The 16,348-nt window shown below is 43.5% G+C and overlaps 1 protein-coding gene across 5 annotated transcripts; it reads right to left on the reverse strand.

The window, feature by feature from the left end:
• Nucleotides 1-5: 5 nt before the first annotated feature.
• LOC311326558 (sideroflexin-1) lies at nt 6-10,996 on the reverse strand. 5 transcript variants are annotated; one of them, XR_014631067.1, is made up of 12 exons: nt 10,917-10,996; nt 8,688-8,857; nt 8,250-8,420; nt 7,542-7,640; nt 7,346-7,421; nt 6,733-6,818; nt 6,401-6,528; nt 6,217-6,266; nt 5,422-5,471; nt 5,219-5,266; nt 1,617-3,700; nt 6-1,406 (listed from the first exon to the last, which is right to left on the reverse strand). XR_014631067.1 is itself a non-coding variant. In XM_084459467.1 (11 exons), the coding sequence occupies exons 2-11, from the start codon at nt 8,849-8,851 to the stop codon at nt 3,604-3,606; spliced, it is 969 nt and encodes a 322-aa protein (XP_084315593.1). In that variant the 5' UTR covers nt 8,852-8,857; nt 10,917-10,996; the 3' UTR covers nt 6-3,603. The 5 variants fall into 5 exon arrangements, 2 of the variants coding, with proteins under 2 accessions (XP_084315593.1, XP_084315594.1); XR_014631068.1 differs by having other exon boundaries at nt 6-1,437; XR_014631069.1 differs by having other exon boundaries at nt 6-1,497.
• Nucleotides 10,997-16,348: the final 5,352 nt, after the last annotated feature.

The following is a 16,348-nucleotide window of genomic DNA, read 5'->3' on the forward strand; positions in this document are numbered from 1 at the left end:
CCATCTCCCATTACTCCCTCTTCAAAAAACACCCATCTGATTCCAATAAATGTAAACTGTAAAATGACTTATTTCTCCAGTGGATTTGTATAACTTTAGCTAGAATGATACAGTATAGCAGATTGGAACATTATTTAACACAGAGGTAATGTTAGTTTAAATTGGAAAAACTATTTAACACACGGGTAATGTTAATTTAAATTGAAAAACTATTTAACACAAGGGTAACGTTAGTTTAAATTGAAAAACTATTTAACACAGGGGTAACGTTAGTTCAAATTGAAAAACTATTTAACAAGGGTAACATTTTTCACTATTATTGTTTAACTAATTAATTCAATTATTGTTTCTTGTCATAGCGTATTTCTAATAGCTTTCTTAGATACTGTAGATGATAGCACAGAGTAGGCTACATCTGACACTCATTTAAAAATATACAGAACTTCAATTACAGTACGTGACAGTATTGTGCTTTCGTTGTTGAACAATCTAACATGTTTAGCAGTAGCACTGCTGTGTGAGAGGAACAGGATAACTACATTCAGTTACACAGACTGGGAATCACTGAAACGAGAGAAACTTCATTTCAAACCAACTACCGAGGAACAGATCCAGAAGCATAGGTTCTCTCAGAAGAATGGGAAACCTAAACACTGACATTATTTAAGTACTACCATAAGTAAATAGATATATTCATACTTAAACATTGAACACTATACAAAAATAAACAAGATGTGATGAGACAAAGGTACCATCTTCAACCCAATGGAATGTTCACGAGTATTTAAAAACACTCATTTTTGCAGACGTAGAAGTTGAAGTCAAGATGACAAACTATTTTGAGTTTGTAAATGAATGGGAGTGAGACCTCAAAGTATACTGTATGTGCATTGTGATCCAAATGTTACACTTAAAACTATACAGGACTGAAATGTCAAGCTACAGTACATGTAAACCAAAGGTTGCCATTCTTGTTATAAAATCCATATATATCCATGTGCTAGATCCTGTGTGACTGCATGTGGATGTGCTGCTTGTGAGGAGCCTGAGAGCAGAGAGACTGAGGAGACAGAACCTGGTGTTCAGGGTGACTGAGGAGCCAGGACCTGGTGTTCAGTGACTGAGGAGCCAGGACCTGGTGTTCAGTGACTGAGGAGCCAGGACCTGGTGTTCAGGGTGACTGAGGAGCCAGGACCTGGTGTTCAGGGTGACTGAGGAGCCAGAACCTGGTGTTCAGTGACTGAGGAGCCAGAACCTGGTGTTCAGGGTGACTGAGGAGCAGGACCTGGTGTTCAGTGACTGAGGAGCCAGAACCTGGTGTTCAGGGTGACTGAGGAGCAGGACCTGGTGTTCAGGGTGACTGAGGAGCCAGGACCTGGTGTTCAGGGTGACTGAGGAGCCAGGACCTGGTGTTCAGGGTGACTGAGGAGCCAGGACCTGGTGTTCAGTGACTGAGGAGCCAGGACCTGGTGTTCAGGGTGACTGAGGAGCCAGGACCTGGTGTTCAGGGTGACTGAGGAGCAGGACCTGGTGTTCAGTGACTGAGGAGCCAGAACCTGGTGTTCAGGGTGACTGAGGAGCAGGACCTGGTGTTCAGGGTGACTGAGGAGCAGGACCTGGTGTTCAGTGACTGAGGAGCCAGAACCTGGTGTTCAGCTCTTTGGCACACAGGTCCTACTGGCCTGTGTTGGTGGTGTAAAACTGGGCTGTGTTCAGGATCCCTGAGGGGTTCTCTAGTTAAGCAGTAGGATCCCTCTTAGGGCAGAACATGGACAAAACAATGCTGTATGTTCCACCATTTTAAATAGGCCACAATGTTTGAAGGGGACAGGGTTGTTAAGGTGGAGATCAAGTGGTCTACAGGTCCCACTTTTGGTAACACTAGATCTTCAACTTTGTTATTTTCTGTTCTGAAATAGAAATCAGACAGTCTGCAACAGTTCAATGATCCTGAACGTCGCCCTGATGTGACTAGACAGACTGCTTGATGTGACTTGGAACCACAGTTGTAAATATAACAATAATGTCACGCTTATGAGGAATAGTTTGTTCATGCATGTTTGGCAAGCAGAATAAATAGAATGGATCACAAACAGAAGTTATTTTAAGATATTGCTTCCGAGAGCACCACTAATACACCAGCGGACTGTCACCATTATAACATCACGTTTGCAGGGAGAATCCCTGGTCCTTAAAACTTTGATTTATTAAATCACATCAGACTTATTGATTCTCAGTAGTCAGGAGGCCTCCAGGCTCAGGACACTCATTTGGCAAAATGAACTCATTAAAAACACTCATCTGTCATCCTCTAAATGGCACCATTACTCTTTAGAGTTTGTGATTTTGAAATCTTAAATCTCTGATGGTATTTGGCTAAATACTGTACTGGAAATACTCCCAGTAGGCATCAATGTGTAGATCAATACTAACATGTGATTAGAAACTTACTAACTTATATAAGAAACACTGGTATATAACAGCTGCCAGTTTGTTCCACTGACCACAACACTGTGTTGAATGTGAAATGTGTTTTTGGCAGAAAAAAAAATACAATTAACAAAAATCACTGACAAATACTGTACGGGAATGTAAATGACAAAGTAAGAACTCTGTCTCTTGCACAGATCACTTAAACCATGATGATGATTTTTGACGTTTTCACTATGAGTCTGGGCGTCCCTCCGCCCAGAGCGATGAGTGGGAGGGAGTACTGACCTTGACAGACAAACCAACCTTCAACCAATCAGGATAACAAAACATAGATCAAATTTTTGCCAAATCCAGTTGGAAGAACGGTGAAAACGTCTTTTCCACTGAGAAACTCTGCTAGTGCAAACTCTTGTTCTTCTTTAATTGTTGTTATTGAGTCTATTTCTGCAATAACTTCTAATGTTACCGCTCGTTACTTCGGGAGCTGCCATTACTGTTGTACTTCTAGCGTACTCCTATATTTCGCGTCGTCATCTACGGGAACCAATCAGGGACTGGGGGCGGAACAGCAGTTAAAATGCAGTCTCCTGATTGGTGCCCCATTTTCTGGGAAAACTCAAATAGCTCTGAGAGGCTTAAAGTCCAGACTCAGCGAAAATGACAAAAAAATAAAATAAAATTGCGATGAGTCTGGTATACTAGGGTAGATCATCATCATCATCATCATCATGTCTAGAATGATTTTTTTTTAAATCAACTAAAACATAATCAAAGGAACAAAGCAGGTAATTACAAAAAGACTAGTGAGGAAGAGGAGACGTGTCCGACTCTGGGAAGTGTGACTGACCGAGGGAGGGGCTAGAAGGACCAGGGACATGAGGGAGGGGCTAGAAGGACCAGGGACATGAGGGAGGGGTTAGAAGGACCAGGGACATGAGGGAGGGGTTAGAAGGACCAGGGACATGAGGGAGGGGTTAGAAGGACCAGGGACATGACGGAGGGGTTAGAAGGACCAGGGACATGACGGAGGGGTTAGAAGGACCAGGGACATGACGGGAGGATAACTCGGCTTTGGCACACGAGGCGGGCTGGTGGAGAGTGTCGGGAGGTGGTGAGGTGAGACCAGGGAGGAGGTGAGATGAGACCAGGCTGGTGAGACCAGCTGGACACTCAGAGTCCTTTGTTGAAGTAGACCCTCTCCACCCCCGGGTGACTCGCCCTGATCTTCTCCTGCAGCTCGGGCTCCAGACCGCTCACTGACATAGAGCTGCGAGAGAGAAATATATCACTAATATAATAATATATTACTGACAGAGCTGAGAGAGAAATATATCACTAATATAATAATATATTACTGACAGAGCTGAGAGAGAAATATATCACTAATATAATAATATATTACTGACAGAGCTGAGAGAGAAATATATCACTGATATAATAATATATTACTGACATAGAGCTGAGAGAGAGAAATATATCACTAATATAATAATATATTACTGACATAGAGCTGAGAGAGAGAAATATATCACTAATATAATAATATATTACTGACATAGAGCTGAGAGAGAGAAATATATCACTAATATAATAATATATTACTGACATAGAGCTGAGAGAGAAATATATCACTAATATAATAATATATTACTGACAGAGCTGAGAGAGAAATATATCACTAATATAATAATATATTACTGACATAGAGCTGAGAGAGAGAAATATATCACTAATAATATATTACTGACAGAGCTGGGAGAGAGAAATATATCACTAATATAATAAAATATTACTGACAGAGCTGAGAGAGAAATATATCACTAATATAATAAAATATTACTGACAGAGCTGAGAGAGAAATATATCACTAATATAATAATATATTACTGACAGAGCTGAGAGAGAGAAATATATCACTAATAATATATTACTGACAGAGCTGGGAGAGAGAAATATATCACTAATATAATAATATATTACTGACATAGAGCTGAGAGAGAAATATATCACTAATATAATAATATATTACTGACAGAGCTGAGAGAGAGAAATATATCACTAATAATATATTACTGACAGAGCTGGGAGAGAGAAATATATCACTAATATAATAATATATTACTGACATAGAGCTGAGAGAGAGAAATATATCACTAATATAATAAAATATTACTGACAGAGCTGAGAGAGAAATATATCACTAATATAATAATATATTACTGACAGAGCTGAGAGAGAAATATATCACTAATATAATAATATATTACTGACAGAGCTGAGAGAGAAATATATCACTAATATAATAAAATATTACTGACAGAGCTGAGAGAGAAATATATCACTAATATAATAATATATTACTGACATAGAGCTGAGAGAGAGAAATATATCACTAATAATATATTACTGACAGAGCTGGGAAAGATAAATATATCACTAATATAATAATATATTACTGACAGAGCTGAGAGAGAAATATATCACTAATAATATATTACTGACAGAGCTGAGAGAGAGAACCATGTAAACATGATGCGACATTCTTTCCACTAAGTCAGAAAGTAAGGAATCCCAGTCAAGCCAGTATGAAGACTTTGTTCTGACTATTTCTGAGAGAAGAAGAGCGTGTAGCTGATCACCGCTGACACGGCCAATCACGACACGCTGTCTCTGTTTCTGAGAGAAGAAGAGCGTGTAGCTGATCACCGCTGACACGGCCGATCAGCTGATCACCGCTGACACGGCCGATCACGCGATCACGACCCGACGCTGGCGTTTCTCTCACCTCTTTTGTGGGAACAAAGCACAGCAGAGCGGAGTAGCAAACACCAGGCTGGAACCACAGAACACACACACACACACACACACATATAGGTCAGTTGTATGTCATATGTTTTCTGTGTGTGTATTAAAAGTAGGTAGACTTCATCCGATGGTGTGTCTATCTTGGCTGATGTTCTTATCAGTGCTCCATCTGTGTTCACTCACCAGAATCCCACCAAGCCCACTTGAATGGGAGCACTCATCCATGGGAACCTCTGAAAAGACCAGGGACAAACCAATGAGGATGGAAGTGGGGGTGGATTCTGAATCTCCTCTCACATGTCCTAGTCACTAGTCCTCCCTCATCACTGAAGCAGTAGATCTGAAGACTGCTCTGTTCAAGCTCTGAGGCTTCGGATCGGCTGCTTACGCCAATCCTTATATGTTGAGTCAGTCAGAAGAATAAGATAGAACAGATACTGAAGTCTCTTGATTGCATACTTGCACAACAGCTATGGGCTTTGACTTCCTGGCCCACTCTGAGAAGGCTTAGTCGGTCACTCGGTCACACTGAGCTTTCTGTTAGCCCTGGGTGAAATCACTACACGTTACTAGAAAGAAGGAAATAACTAAATAACACAATCCAGAATCCAAGTAAAAAAAATGTTTGAATTATATTTTGAATTTATTGTAAATGTGTATTCTAGTCTGTAGGGCTGTCCCCGATGATGCTGTAACAGTCCAATTTCCCCCCAGCCAGGGATCAATAAAGTACTACTACTACTACTTCTATTATTACTACTACTATTACTACTACTACTACTACTATTACTATTACTACTACTACTACTACTACTACTACTACTACTACTACTACTATTACTATTACTACTACTACTACTACTACTATTACTACTTCTACTACTACTACTACTACTACTACTACTACTACTGTACTACTACTACTACTAAATATGACACATATTATCAAATCAATTCACCAAAATAATGTGATATTACCTTAAGGAAGGCTTTCTTTTCCAGAGTGTTCATTAAGAAGGGTGGGATAGCTGAAATAAAGGACAACGAAACAAGTCAAGAGTGATAACGGCCTTCAACATCTCTAAAAACTCAGAGACTCAGCAGGTTGCCAGGTTTGTCGGGTATAGCACACGGGTTGCCAGGTTTGCCCTGTCATACCCACCCATTCCTGGAGAAGCCATGAGGATTCTGGAGACCACCACCTGGCTGATGGCCTGCCGGGCAGCTGTCGTTGACTCTCCTAACCGGTTGTCGTTCTCGTCTGTTATGGGAATGCCGTGCTTCAGTTCCCTGAAAGAGAGATGAGGAAACAACCTTACTGATTAGGCTTCTAGGAAAATGTTATAGTTTATATTACACTAGATTAGAATGTCCTTGTCCTGTAGAGATATACAGCTCTTCCTATCAGTACCAACAGCAGGCCTTGGAGATTGGTTGTTGTCCCTGACATCATCTGTCTGTGACATCACTTCCTGGGTCTGTGCTTGTTCCTACCTCTGCCTCATCAGAGGGATGTTGATACAGTTGGCTGCAGCCACGGCAGCGAACGGAACAAACCGCCCAAACAGGGGAGAGACGTGCTGTCAGACGCAGAGTTGGAAGGAGAGAGAGACAGAGGGAGAGAGAGAGGGGAGAGAGAGAGACTGGTCAGACTGGGTACCACGACTAACATCTTGTCTGGTTTAAATGTATACATGAGAGGATGAGAGAGTAGCCAATCGTAGTAAAACAGCCTATTTCCTGATAGCTACTATAGCTAGCCTGCTAACTTCCCACCATAAGACTGGGTAGTTCAATGGCAGCGATAGAGGAAGAGGTCCCTGCCTTCCTACCATTACTGTAACATGGCCATCTAATCTAGAAGTCAGAATTCCTACTAGCATGTACTCATGTGGTGAGTGCTTGGGCTGCTAGGTGGTAGATGAGGTGTGCTACCCCCCTCCCCTCCTGTCCCTCTGTCATCTCTTGTAGCTGATGTGTGCTGATTGCTTTAGCGCCTACTGGCAGCCAAGCGTCACCCAGATACTGTAGCTGCTTCACATTGGTTGTGAATGAGGTGAGATACAGCCAGAGATGGGCGGGGCTAGACAGAGATGGGCGGGGTTACCTTTGTTAGTGCGTTTAGTCCCAGAGCCGTGGCCACCGCCCCCGTGGTGGCAGACACATACGCCGTCCCCAGCTGACTGCAAAACACAACATTCACAACAACAACAACATCCACCTCTGCACACTGACTGGTTCATAGGTGCCAATAAATACTCAACAAACCTATCAGGAGCTAGAGCGCTGAGGGCTCCTCCTACCTGACTGTGATGGGGGCGTCGCCACTCCTGTTGGTGTAGTTGACGATGGCGTTGAAGGACTGGTTGATCCACTGCCACAGCAGCACCGCAGGAGTGGTCCTGAGAACGACAGAGGAGGACCATGACAGGACGAATCAAAGTGGCTATGCTGTACTCGTTCGTTCGTTCGTTCGTTCGTTCGTTCGTTCATTCATTCATTCATTCATTATCCCTTACATAAACTCCTCCAATATACTGCTCTATAAACTCCTCCAATATACTGCTCTATAAACTGGATGGATGGAGGGAGGGAGGGATGGATGTGGCATGCTGGAAGAGGGAACAAGACAGCTGACCTGGTGTGAGTAGGTCATGCCGGGACGAATGGCCGCCTGGTCTGGCCAACCAGGTGTGTAACATGACAACTAGCTGACAGACGTGCATGAACACAGTGAGCCGTCGGCACGGTGAGTTTGAGTAAAGGGTCAGAACTAAAGAGTTTTGAGAAAAGGCTAAAGATCTAGACGGCCGGATTTGGGGATTTTGGATGGTAGTGCCAAACACTGGGTCTGACCTGCCCTGAGTCAGCCGGTCACAAGGAACAAGGAAGTAGAAACGCTGCTTCAATCATTCTATAGTTACCAGGTCAAACCGTTTACGGTCGGTACTGCAGTGCTTTTGTAATGAGATGTTAGGTCTCTGGTTCAACCAATAGCACGCGGCGCTCACTTGTAGAAGGTCATCATGCAGCCAGTGATGGTCATGTTCATAGGGACCTGCGCCGACATGCGGCCAATCAGAATCATCTTCTCGCCGGTGTCCGGGTGGAAGGCGGAGTCGAAGATGTACTTGGCTCTCCACAGCTCATCCTCGGTGAGGCCTGGGGACACCACGCCTTGTCTGTGGTCAGAGCAACACTGGACAATTAACAATTACAGCTGTATGAACAGTAAGCAGTACAATCACTGTACAGTATGTCTACAGGAAAGGCAGGTCTCTAGGCCAGACCAGTTCTCCTTTGGTCTTCGACCGACCGATCCCCAGGCCTAATCAATCAATCAATCAATCAATCAATCAATCAATCAATCAATCAATCAATCAATCCTTAATTAATCTGACCTAATGTTATCTAAACTAGCCTGAAATGTATGATCCTGAGGGTTTGACCTGTAGTCAGTGATGATCTTGTGTGCGTTGTGGAGTTGCTGGTTGGAGAGCAGGACGTTGCGGGGGTCTGTGACGGTGAAGAAGTGTTTGGCCCGGCCCAAGAACGTTCCCTGGTCCCAGCGAGGCTCCTTGATGTTGATAGAGGTGGATAGCTCTGTCGTCATGGTTATCTGAGGCCAAACAAGACACAAATCAACCGTCAACCGAATAGTCATAGTCTACAATCATTCAAGCAATAAACAGGCCAAACATGAGGGGTTTGAAGGGTTTTAATAGTGTCGGCAGTGGCTCTCATTGGTCGTGTCAGTTTTCGGCGCTGTTCTTAGCGATGATTTTCAACGGAGATGTCTCCAGAATTTCAGAGGCGGAGATCTCCAAAGTCTGGCATCGCGAGACGATCCTGCTGTGAGTAACAGAGTTATTCTCTGGTCAGAGGACAGACTGCCCTGTGAGTAACAGAGTAATTCTCTGGTCAGAGGACAGACTGCCCTGTGAGTAACAGAGTTATTCTCTGGTCAGAGGACAGACTGCCTTGTGAGTAACAGAGTTATTCTCTGGTCAGAGGACAGACTGCCCTGTGAGTAACAGAGTTATTCTCTGGTCAGAGGACAGACTGCCCTGTGAGTAACAGAGTAATTCTCTGGTCAGAGGACAGACTGCCCTGTGAGTTATTCTCTGGCATGGATTACCACATTGCTGATTCAGCATTGTGTTGCCATGGTGACGGCTGACCTGCCCCGAGGGTTCTGAAGCGCAAAATTACAATGAACTCACAATGACCCCACGACCCACGACCCCGGGGTCTCCTCAGAAACCACGCCTGCCTGAGTATGACTGAACAAATGAACAAATTAATGAATGAATGAGTGAGTGAATGAGTGACTGTGTGTAACCCACATGTTTTGGCATGGCCAGGGTGGGATTTGAACCCAGGTCTCCTGCAGGACAGGCACCGTTTTAGCCTGCTACGCCGATGACAAGCTAGCTCTTCATCAGCAAGGGTGTATGGCATTAACCAACAACTCACCGCCTACTCAAGAATACACGAGAACCCAGTTTCACTCAGTTACATAGGTACTTATTAAGTGATTGAGTGAAAAAATGAATGACTGAGTGAGTTGATGAGGTGAGTGAGTGAGTTGATTAGGTGATTTCAGTGAGTGAGTGAGTGACTAAAATATTCAAGCACAAACAGGATGTGACGTTCGATTGTCAGCTGGACAGAGTCGATCGGATCTCAAACGGATCGGGTTGAAGATAATCAAAACTCATATTAATACCAGGTGTAAATGTAATCAGGCTAAATCATTATCTAGATACAATATCGATAGGAGACACATTTTAATGCACGGTGTCAACGGGGTCAGAGAGAGAGGGGGGGGTTGAGTCGAAAAGGCGTAACTGTCTCTTTAAATTAAATTAAAGTCAGGTCTCTCTCACGAGATAAGCAACTCATCTGAAGGACTGATCTCTCTCTCTCTCTCTCTCTCTCTCTCTCTCTCACCAGTGTGTGGTCCTCCGTCAGGTTTCCTTTGGTCCTGGACGAGGCTTCTGCTGGTGGTCATTGATATGTGCAGAAGGCACAGTGATCTATCTATCTAGGCTACTGATCTTTGACCAGCTGCTGCGGCCTTTGATCCATGGTTCTGCCTCACTCTCAACCAATCAGGGCTCAGCATGGCTACATATTAACCCTCCAATGTGCCTGACTGATTGTAAGGTTGTGTCTCTATGGGCTGAACTAGGCGCATTGTCAGAACAGCACAGGCCCCGGTGGTTCATTTTAGCAGATTACAGAAAAGTATTTTGTTAAGAAATATTCATTTATAGTCCATCCATACGGCTGTGTTCTAGTTTTGCCAGAGGGACCGTGCAATCGGTCGAGCATGCATCCGCAGTCCGCTGTTCAACCCGACACAGACCAGCTGGATCTGGAACACAACCATGCAAGAGGTCCACTGAGTCTATGAGCAACACGCAACATGTAGGCGCCCTAAGACAAGCTCGAAATCTGCTTTAACATCCGTGTGATCCTCCTCAGCATCTGCCCAGGCCAGCTGCCCAGCTGTGATCTGCTGGAACTAACCCTGCTGCTGCCACATCTACACATCATCCCGTCACACAGAGGCGCTCACCGCACAGACCTGGATGAGGATGAGGCTGAAATAGTGGTTTTCTATCTGTGCCAAGATGATACAGTATATGTCGAAAGGATATCCAGCCACTTACTGCACTAGGATCCTTCTGCTACCGTCCCAGCAGTCAGCGAGATCTCCCTGTCCGTCCCTGAATGCTTCAACCAAGCTAATTTGATATGAATGCAATGTCAACTCAGAATCAACGGGCGTACAGTGAAAGGTTTCTGTGAGGAATGGTGATTCCTTTCACATTAAAAGTCACTCAGACAAAATGCGATTCAACCTGGCTATAATATTCAATAAACCACAGCCTTTATCGTGACAGTCACTCGATATTACATTTATAAACAATAGTTCAGTATGGCCAGCCCATACAGTCAGCCAGTGTGACAGCAATTTACTCGGAGGGACTTTTATTTTGAAATATCACATCCTCTGCTTTCAGTTGAAGTTCTCTAAAATGAGGCAGATTGATAAATAATAGATGACAAAACTTTTATATTTAATTTACTTGTAGGCCTATTAATTTCCCGGGACTTGTTTACAACTATTATTATTGTTTTTTTTATTTCATTTCATTTAGGCTACCCCTTTTCTTTAAGGTTAAACTAACCCTAATGTAGAAGGTGCTATTATTGCTGGGGAAAAGACTGATAAACGCCGATAAACGATTTATTACAGTCAAATATGAATACAAAAATTAGAGAGATTTGTGACTGTTTTGCATAAACACAATATGGTATTATTAGACAGAGGCCAAGATTTTTGGTAGCCTACTGTCATTGTGCATTTGAAAAATAAAATCAAACGAAATGTCAAACGAGCATTATGTAAAATGAAATGTTAAATGAGAGCTAGCCTGTGAGTTGTCCACATTCTTGCATGAAGATGAGCTACTGCACAAGTCATTCCACCGCTATTCACAAACAGTGAAGCACAACTTTGCGAGTGAGTCTGCCCTTCATTTCTTGCATCGGGTTATGTAGGCTAGGCTACTGGCTAATAATAATATGACATATTATTTAGAACCCACTGTCAAAAACACATATTTGGGGTCGATAAATCATTCCTAATGAAATTATTTCGATCTCAACGATTTTTTGTGTTGCTTCAATATTGGAAGATTTTTTTTTAGATATTCAAAATACTTCTGAGGGATTGAGAAGCTTTGGGCCGGATTTGGCCCGCGGGCCGCTGCCTGCATAGAGCCTGCAGATATCCGCTGTTGCTCAGCTTGACCACTAGAGGTCAGTGTTTCATATCTTTCCCTCTAGTAAAAGAATCAACAGTCTCCCGTGCCTGTTCGGTTCAGGCTACCCGTCTGTGCAAAGAATGCAGACCTAGTCAGTCTGTCTCTGTCCTGGGGGGTCAGTCTGGCTCTGTCCTGGGGGGTCAGTCTGTCTCTGTTCTGGGGGGTCAGTCTGGCTCTGTCCTGGGGGGTCAGTCTGTCTCTGTCCTGGGGGGTCAGCCTGTCTCTGTCCTGGGGGGTCAGTCTGGCTCTGTCCTGGGGGGTCAGTCTGGCTCTGTCCTGGGGGTCAGTCTAGCTCTGTCCTGGGGGGTCAGCCTGTCTCTGTCCTGGGGGGTCAGTCTGGCTCTGTCCTGGGGGTCAGCCTGAACTCAGTGACTGTATTGGCAGAGAGAAGAATGCTGGCCAAACTGAGGGCCATCAGGAACAATGTCTCCCACCCTCGACACTCAGGTCAGGCAGAGGAGCCCCTCCAGCAACAGACTGCCCCTAGGGGGCGCTGCAGCTCCTTCATGCCAGTCGCCAGCAGGCTGTTCAACATCTCCTCCAGCACGCAGGGAGCTTAGCTTAGTCAGGGTTGGTGCCCAGATGTTTCAGTTGACATCTCACTTTTTATTCATCAACATGGCAGACCCCCTATTTGATTTGACCGACACCGTAGGTATTGCACGCTATTGTACAGCTTGAGATTATAGACTATGTTGTGTATATTTTTTGTATAATTGTATATTCTGTATAAAAGTATCTATCTTCAATAATACACCCCCCCCCCCCCCACACACACACACACACACACACACACACACACACACACACCAAGGTTATTATAGTTAATGAAAACTAAACCAAAAAAACTGACTAAAACCGTATTGTGTGTTAACTAAGTAAAACTAACTAACTAACTTAAGCTAACTAAAATCAGAGAGAAAGTCTTAAGTTTTAGTATTTTTTATTTCATACATAAGCCTAGTATTTTGGGTGGATATGAAATCTATCCTCCATTTTTTTCACTGTGTCCCTGCGCAGAAGTAACCTGACGTGGTCCAGATGGTTTGTTTCACACGGAGTGAAATAATGTGAGCTCAGGAGATCAGGATGGTCTCACGAGGATAGCGCAGAAGAAGAAAAAACTACAACTAATACGGAAATAATAAAAACTAATCTAAAACTAAGCATTTTCAAAAAATAAAAACTTAACTAAACTTGCACACCTGCTTTAAAAACTAAATTAAACTGAAATTTAAAACAAAAAGTTAAAACGATATAAAAGTAAAAACTCATGAAAAAAGCAAAACTATTATAAACTTCACACATACACACACACACGAGCAGATTAATTTGTGTTTTTTTTTAATTTATTTCCATGGCACATTGTGATAAAAGAGACCATTCTATCAATGAGTGTCATATCAACCAAACCTACAAAAAAAACATTACAAAAATAGAGGTGACAAGTTGACGGCATCATTTCATGGGTTTGGTGTGGGTGTCATCAGAGTCTGGGTCTGGGAAAACGCACACTATCGCTTCACAAACACATCAGCATCTCAGTGAAGGATGTTGGCTGCAATATGCAACAAATTCATTGTGTTCAGGGCCCAGTGGCCCCGACCTCTGACCCCCAGCAGGTTAAGTCATCACTCAAACCTAAACAATAAGTTATTAAAGATGAACCAGTGGTGTAGTCAGTCACAAGACAGTGAAGGTTGATGTGGGATTTTTCTGACAAGAAAACAACAAAAAACTCATTATTGCACCTTGAGACGTCAGTGAGAAGCTGCTGTTTAGAGCAGCAACATTACATACAAAACAGCAAGAGCTGAACTAAAACAAAACTCCATGTAAAGAATAAGGAATGTAGAAATAACAAAAAACTACTGTACATAGCCACCGAAAGAAAGGCATAGTGTCTTATTATGCCTTATTAACAATTCATATCAGAGTAGTTGTACCCAGTCCAGTACACTGGGCAGTATGTGGGTTGCAGATCTGAGAAGAATTACTAGAATTACTATTTTGAATAATTTCAAATGACTTCTCTGTGCTTTATTGACCTTGCCTGGCACAATGGGTCACATGGTTCACAAAAATACCACCCTGACACTCGACAGACCCAACAATCCTGAATTATTTGAAATAGTATTTTGTCCCAGGTCTGGTGGGTTAACCACAGAGGTATACCAGTGTTATATACAGTATATCTCTATAGACTACACTGACTGCTGTTACTAGGCCAGTCAGTCAGAAAACATCAGCTCCAGAGAACACACACGCCTGAGTAGGCAGATAGTGTATTAAAGGGATGGTGTTGTATTAAAGGGATGGTGTTGTATTAAAGGGATGGTGTTGTATTAAAGGAATAGTGTTGTATTAAATGGATAGTGTTGTATTAAAGAGATAGTGTTGTATTAAAGGGATGGTGTTGTATTAAAGGAATAGTGTTGCATTAAAAGAATAGTGTTGTATTAAAGGGATGGTGTTGTATGAAAGGGATGGTGTTGTATGAAAGGGATAGTGTTGTATTAAAGGGATGGTGTTGTATTAAATGGATAGTGTTGTATTAAAGGGATGGTGTTGTATTAAAGGGATGGTGTTGTATTAAATGGATAGTGTTGTATTAAAGGGATGGTGTTGTATTAAAGGAATATTGTTATAACCGGTTCTAAGCCTCGGCAGGTCTTACACCGGTATTAACTCAACTCTGCTCTCATCACCCAGCGTCACGCAACCACATTCCCTACCCTCCAAAAGGCCATCGTCACGGAAACCAGAGGAAATCCCCCACGACCCTTCAATGGGAATCTGTGTTTATACCGTAACAGGAAGTGGGAAATTGGGACAGCAAATCTAGGCAGCAATTAGTGATGAGGGTCTGTGCTCCTCCACCAGGCCCATGCCTGCTCTGTCATACTCACCTAGCCTACTGCTACCTATCATACTCACCTAGCCTACTGCTACCTGTCATACTCACCTAGCCTACTGCTACCTATCATACTCACCTAGCCTACTGCTACCTGTCATACTCACCTAGCCTACTGCTACCTGTCATACTCACCTAGCCTACTGCTACCTGTCATACTCACCTAGCCTACTGCTACCTGTCATACTCACCTAGCATACTGCTACCTGTCATACTCACCTAGCCTACTGCTACCTGTCATACTCACCTAGCCTACTGCTACCTGTCATACTCACCTAGCCTACTGCTACCTGTCATACTCACCTAGCATACTGCTACCCGTCATACTCACCTAGCATACTGCTACCCGTCATACTCACCTAGCCTACTGCTACCTATCATACTCACCTAGCCTACTGCTACCTGTCATACTCACCTAGCATACTGCTACCCGTCATACTCACCTAGCCTACTGCAACCCGTCATACTCACCTAGCCTACTGCTACCTATCATACTCACCTAGCCTACTGCTACCTGTCATACTCACCTAGCATACTGCCTCCTATCAAACTCACCTAGCATACTGCCTCCTATCATACTCATCTAGCATACTGCTACCTATCATACTCACCTAGCCTACTGCTACCTGTCATACTCCCCTAGCATACTGCTACCTGTCATACTCACCTAGCATACTGCTACCTATCATACTCACCTAGCCTACTGCTACCTGTCATACTCACCTAGCCTACTGCTACCTATCATACTCACCTAGCCTACTGCTACCCGTCATACTCACCTAGCCTACTGCTACCTGTCATACTCACCTAGCATACTGCTACCTGTCATACTCACCTAGCCTACTGCTACCTGTCATACTCACCTAGCATACTGCTACCTATCATACTCACCTAGCATACTGCTACCTATCATACTCACCTAGCATACTGCTACCTGTCATACTCACCTAGCATACTGCTACCTGTCATACTCACCTAGCCTACTGCTACCTGTCATACTCACCTAGCATACTGCTACCTATCATACTCACCTAGCCTACTGCTACCTGTCATACTCACCTAGCCTACTGCTACCTGTCATACTCACCTAGCCTACTGCTACCTGTCTAAGCTAGCTGGCTCAGCAGTGACGGCAAAGCTCTTCCTCTTGAAGAGAGAGGGATGGATGAGCAGAGAGAGAGAGGGATGAGCAGAGAGAGAGAGAGGGATGAGCAGAGAGACCGAGAGAGGGATGAGCAATGAGACCGAGAGAGGGATGAGCAGAGAGAGAGCATCCTTATTGAAGCACAGTCAACAGTACAGAGGGCTGGGTGAGTTCTACCTTAGCTTAGGAACCTGAGGATTCACAATACATAGT

Source organism: Borostomias antarcticus (assembly GCF_949987555.1).
Source record: "Borostomias antarcticus genome assembly, chromosome: 28".
NCBI lineage: Eukaryota > Metazoa > Chordata > Actinopteri > Stomiiformes > Stomiidae > Borostomias > Borostomias antarcticus.

What these genes read in the sequence shown, in the direction of transcription:
- LOC311326558 (XM_084459467.1), bottom strand. Translation starts at nt 8,851, where the DNA reads ATGACGACAGAGCTATCCACCTCTATCAACATCAAGGAGCCTCGCTGG. An exon ending in AAGATCATCACTGACTACAG is followed by an intron (nt 8,421 to 8,687) that starts GTCAAACCCTCA and finishes CTCTGACCACAG; the next exon opens with ACAAGGCGTGGTGTCCCCAG. An exon ending in GCTTTGTTCCCACAAAAGAG is followed by an intron (nt 3,701 to 5,218) that starts GTGAGAGAAACG and finishes TCTCTCTCGCAG; the next exon opens with CTCTATGTCAGTGAGCGGTC.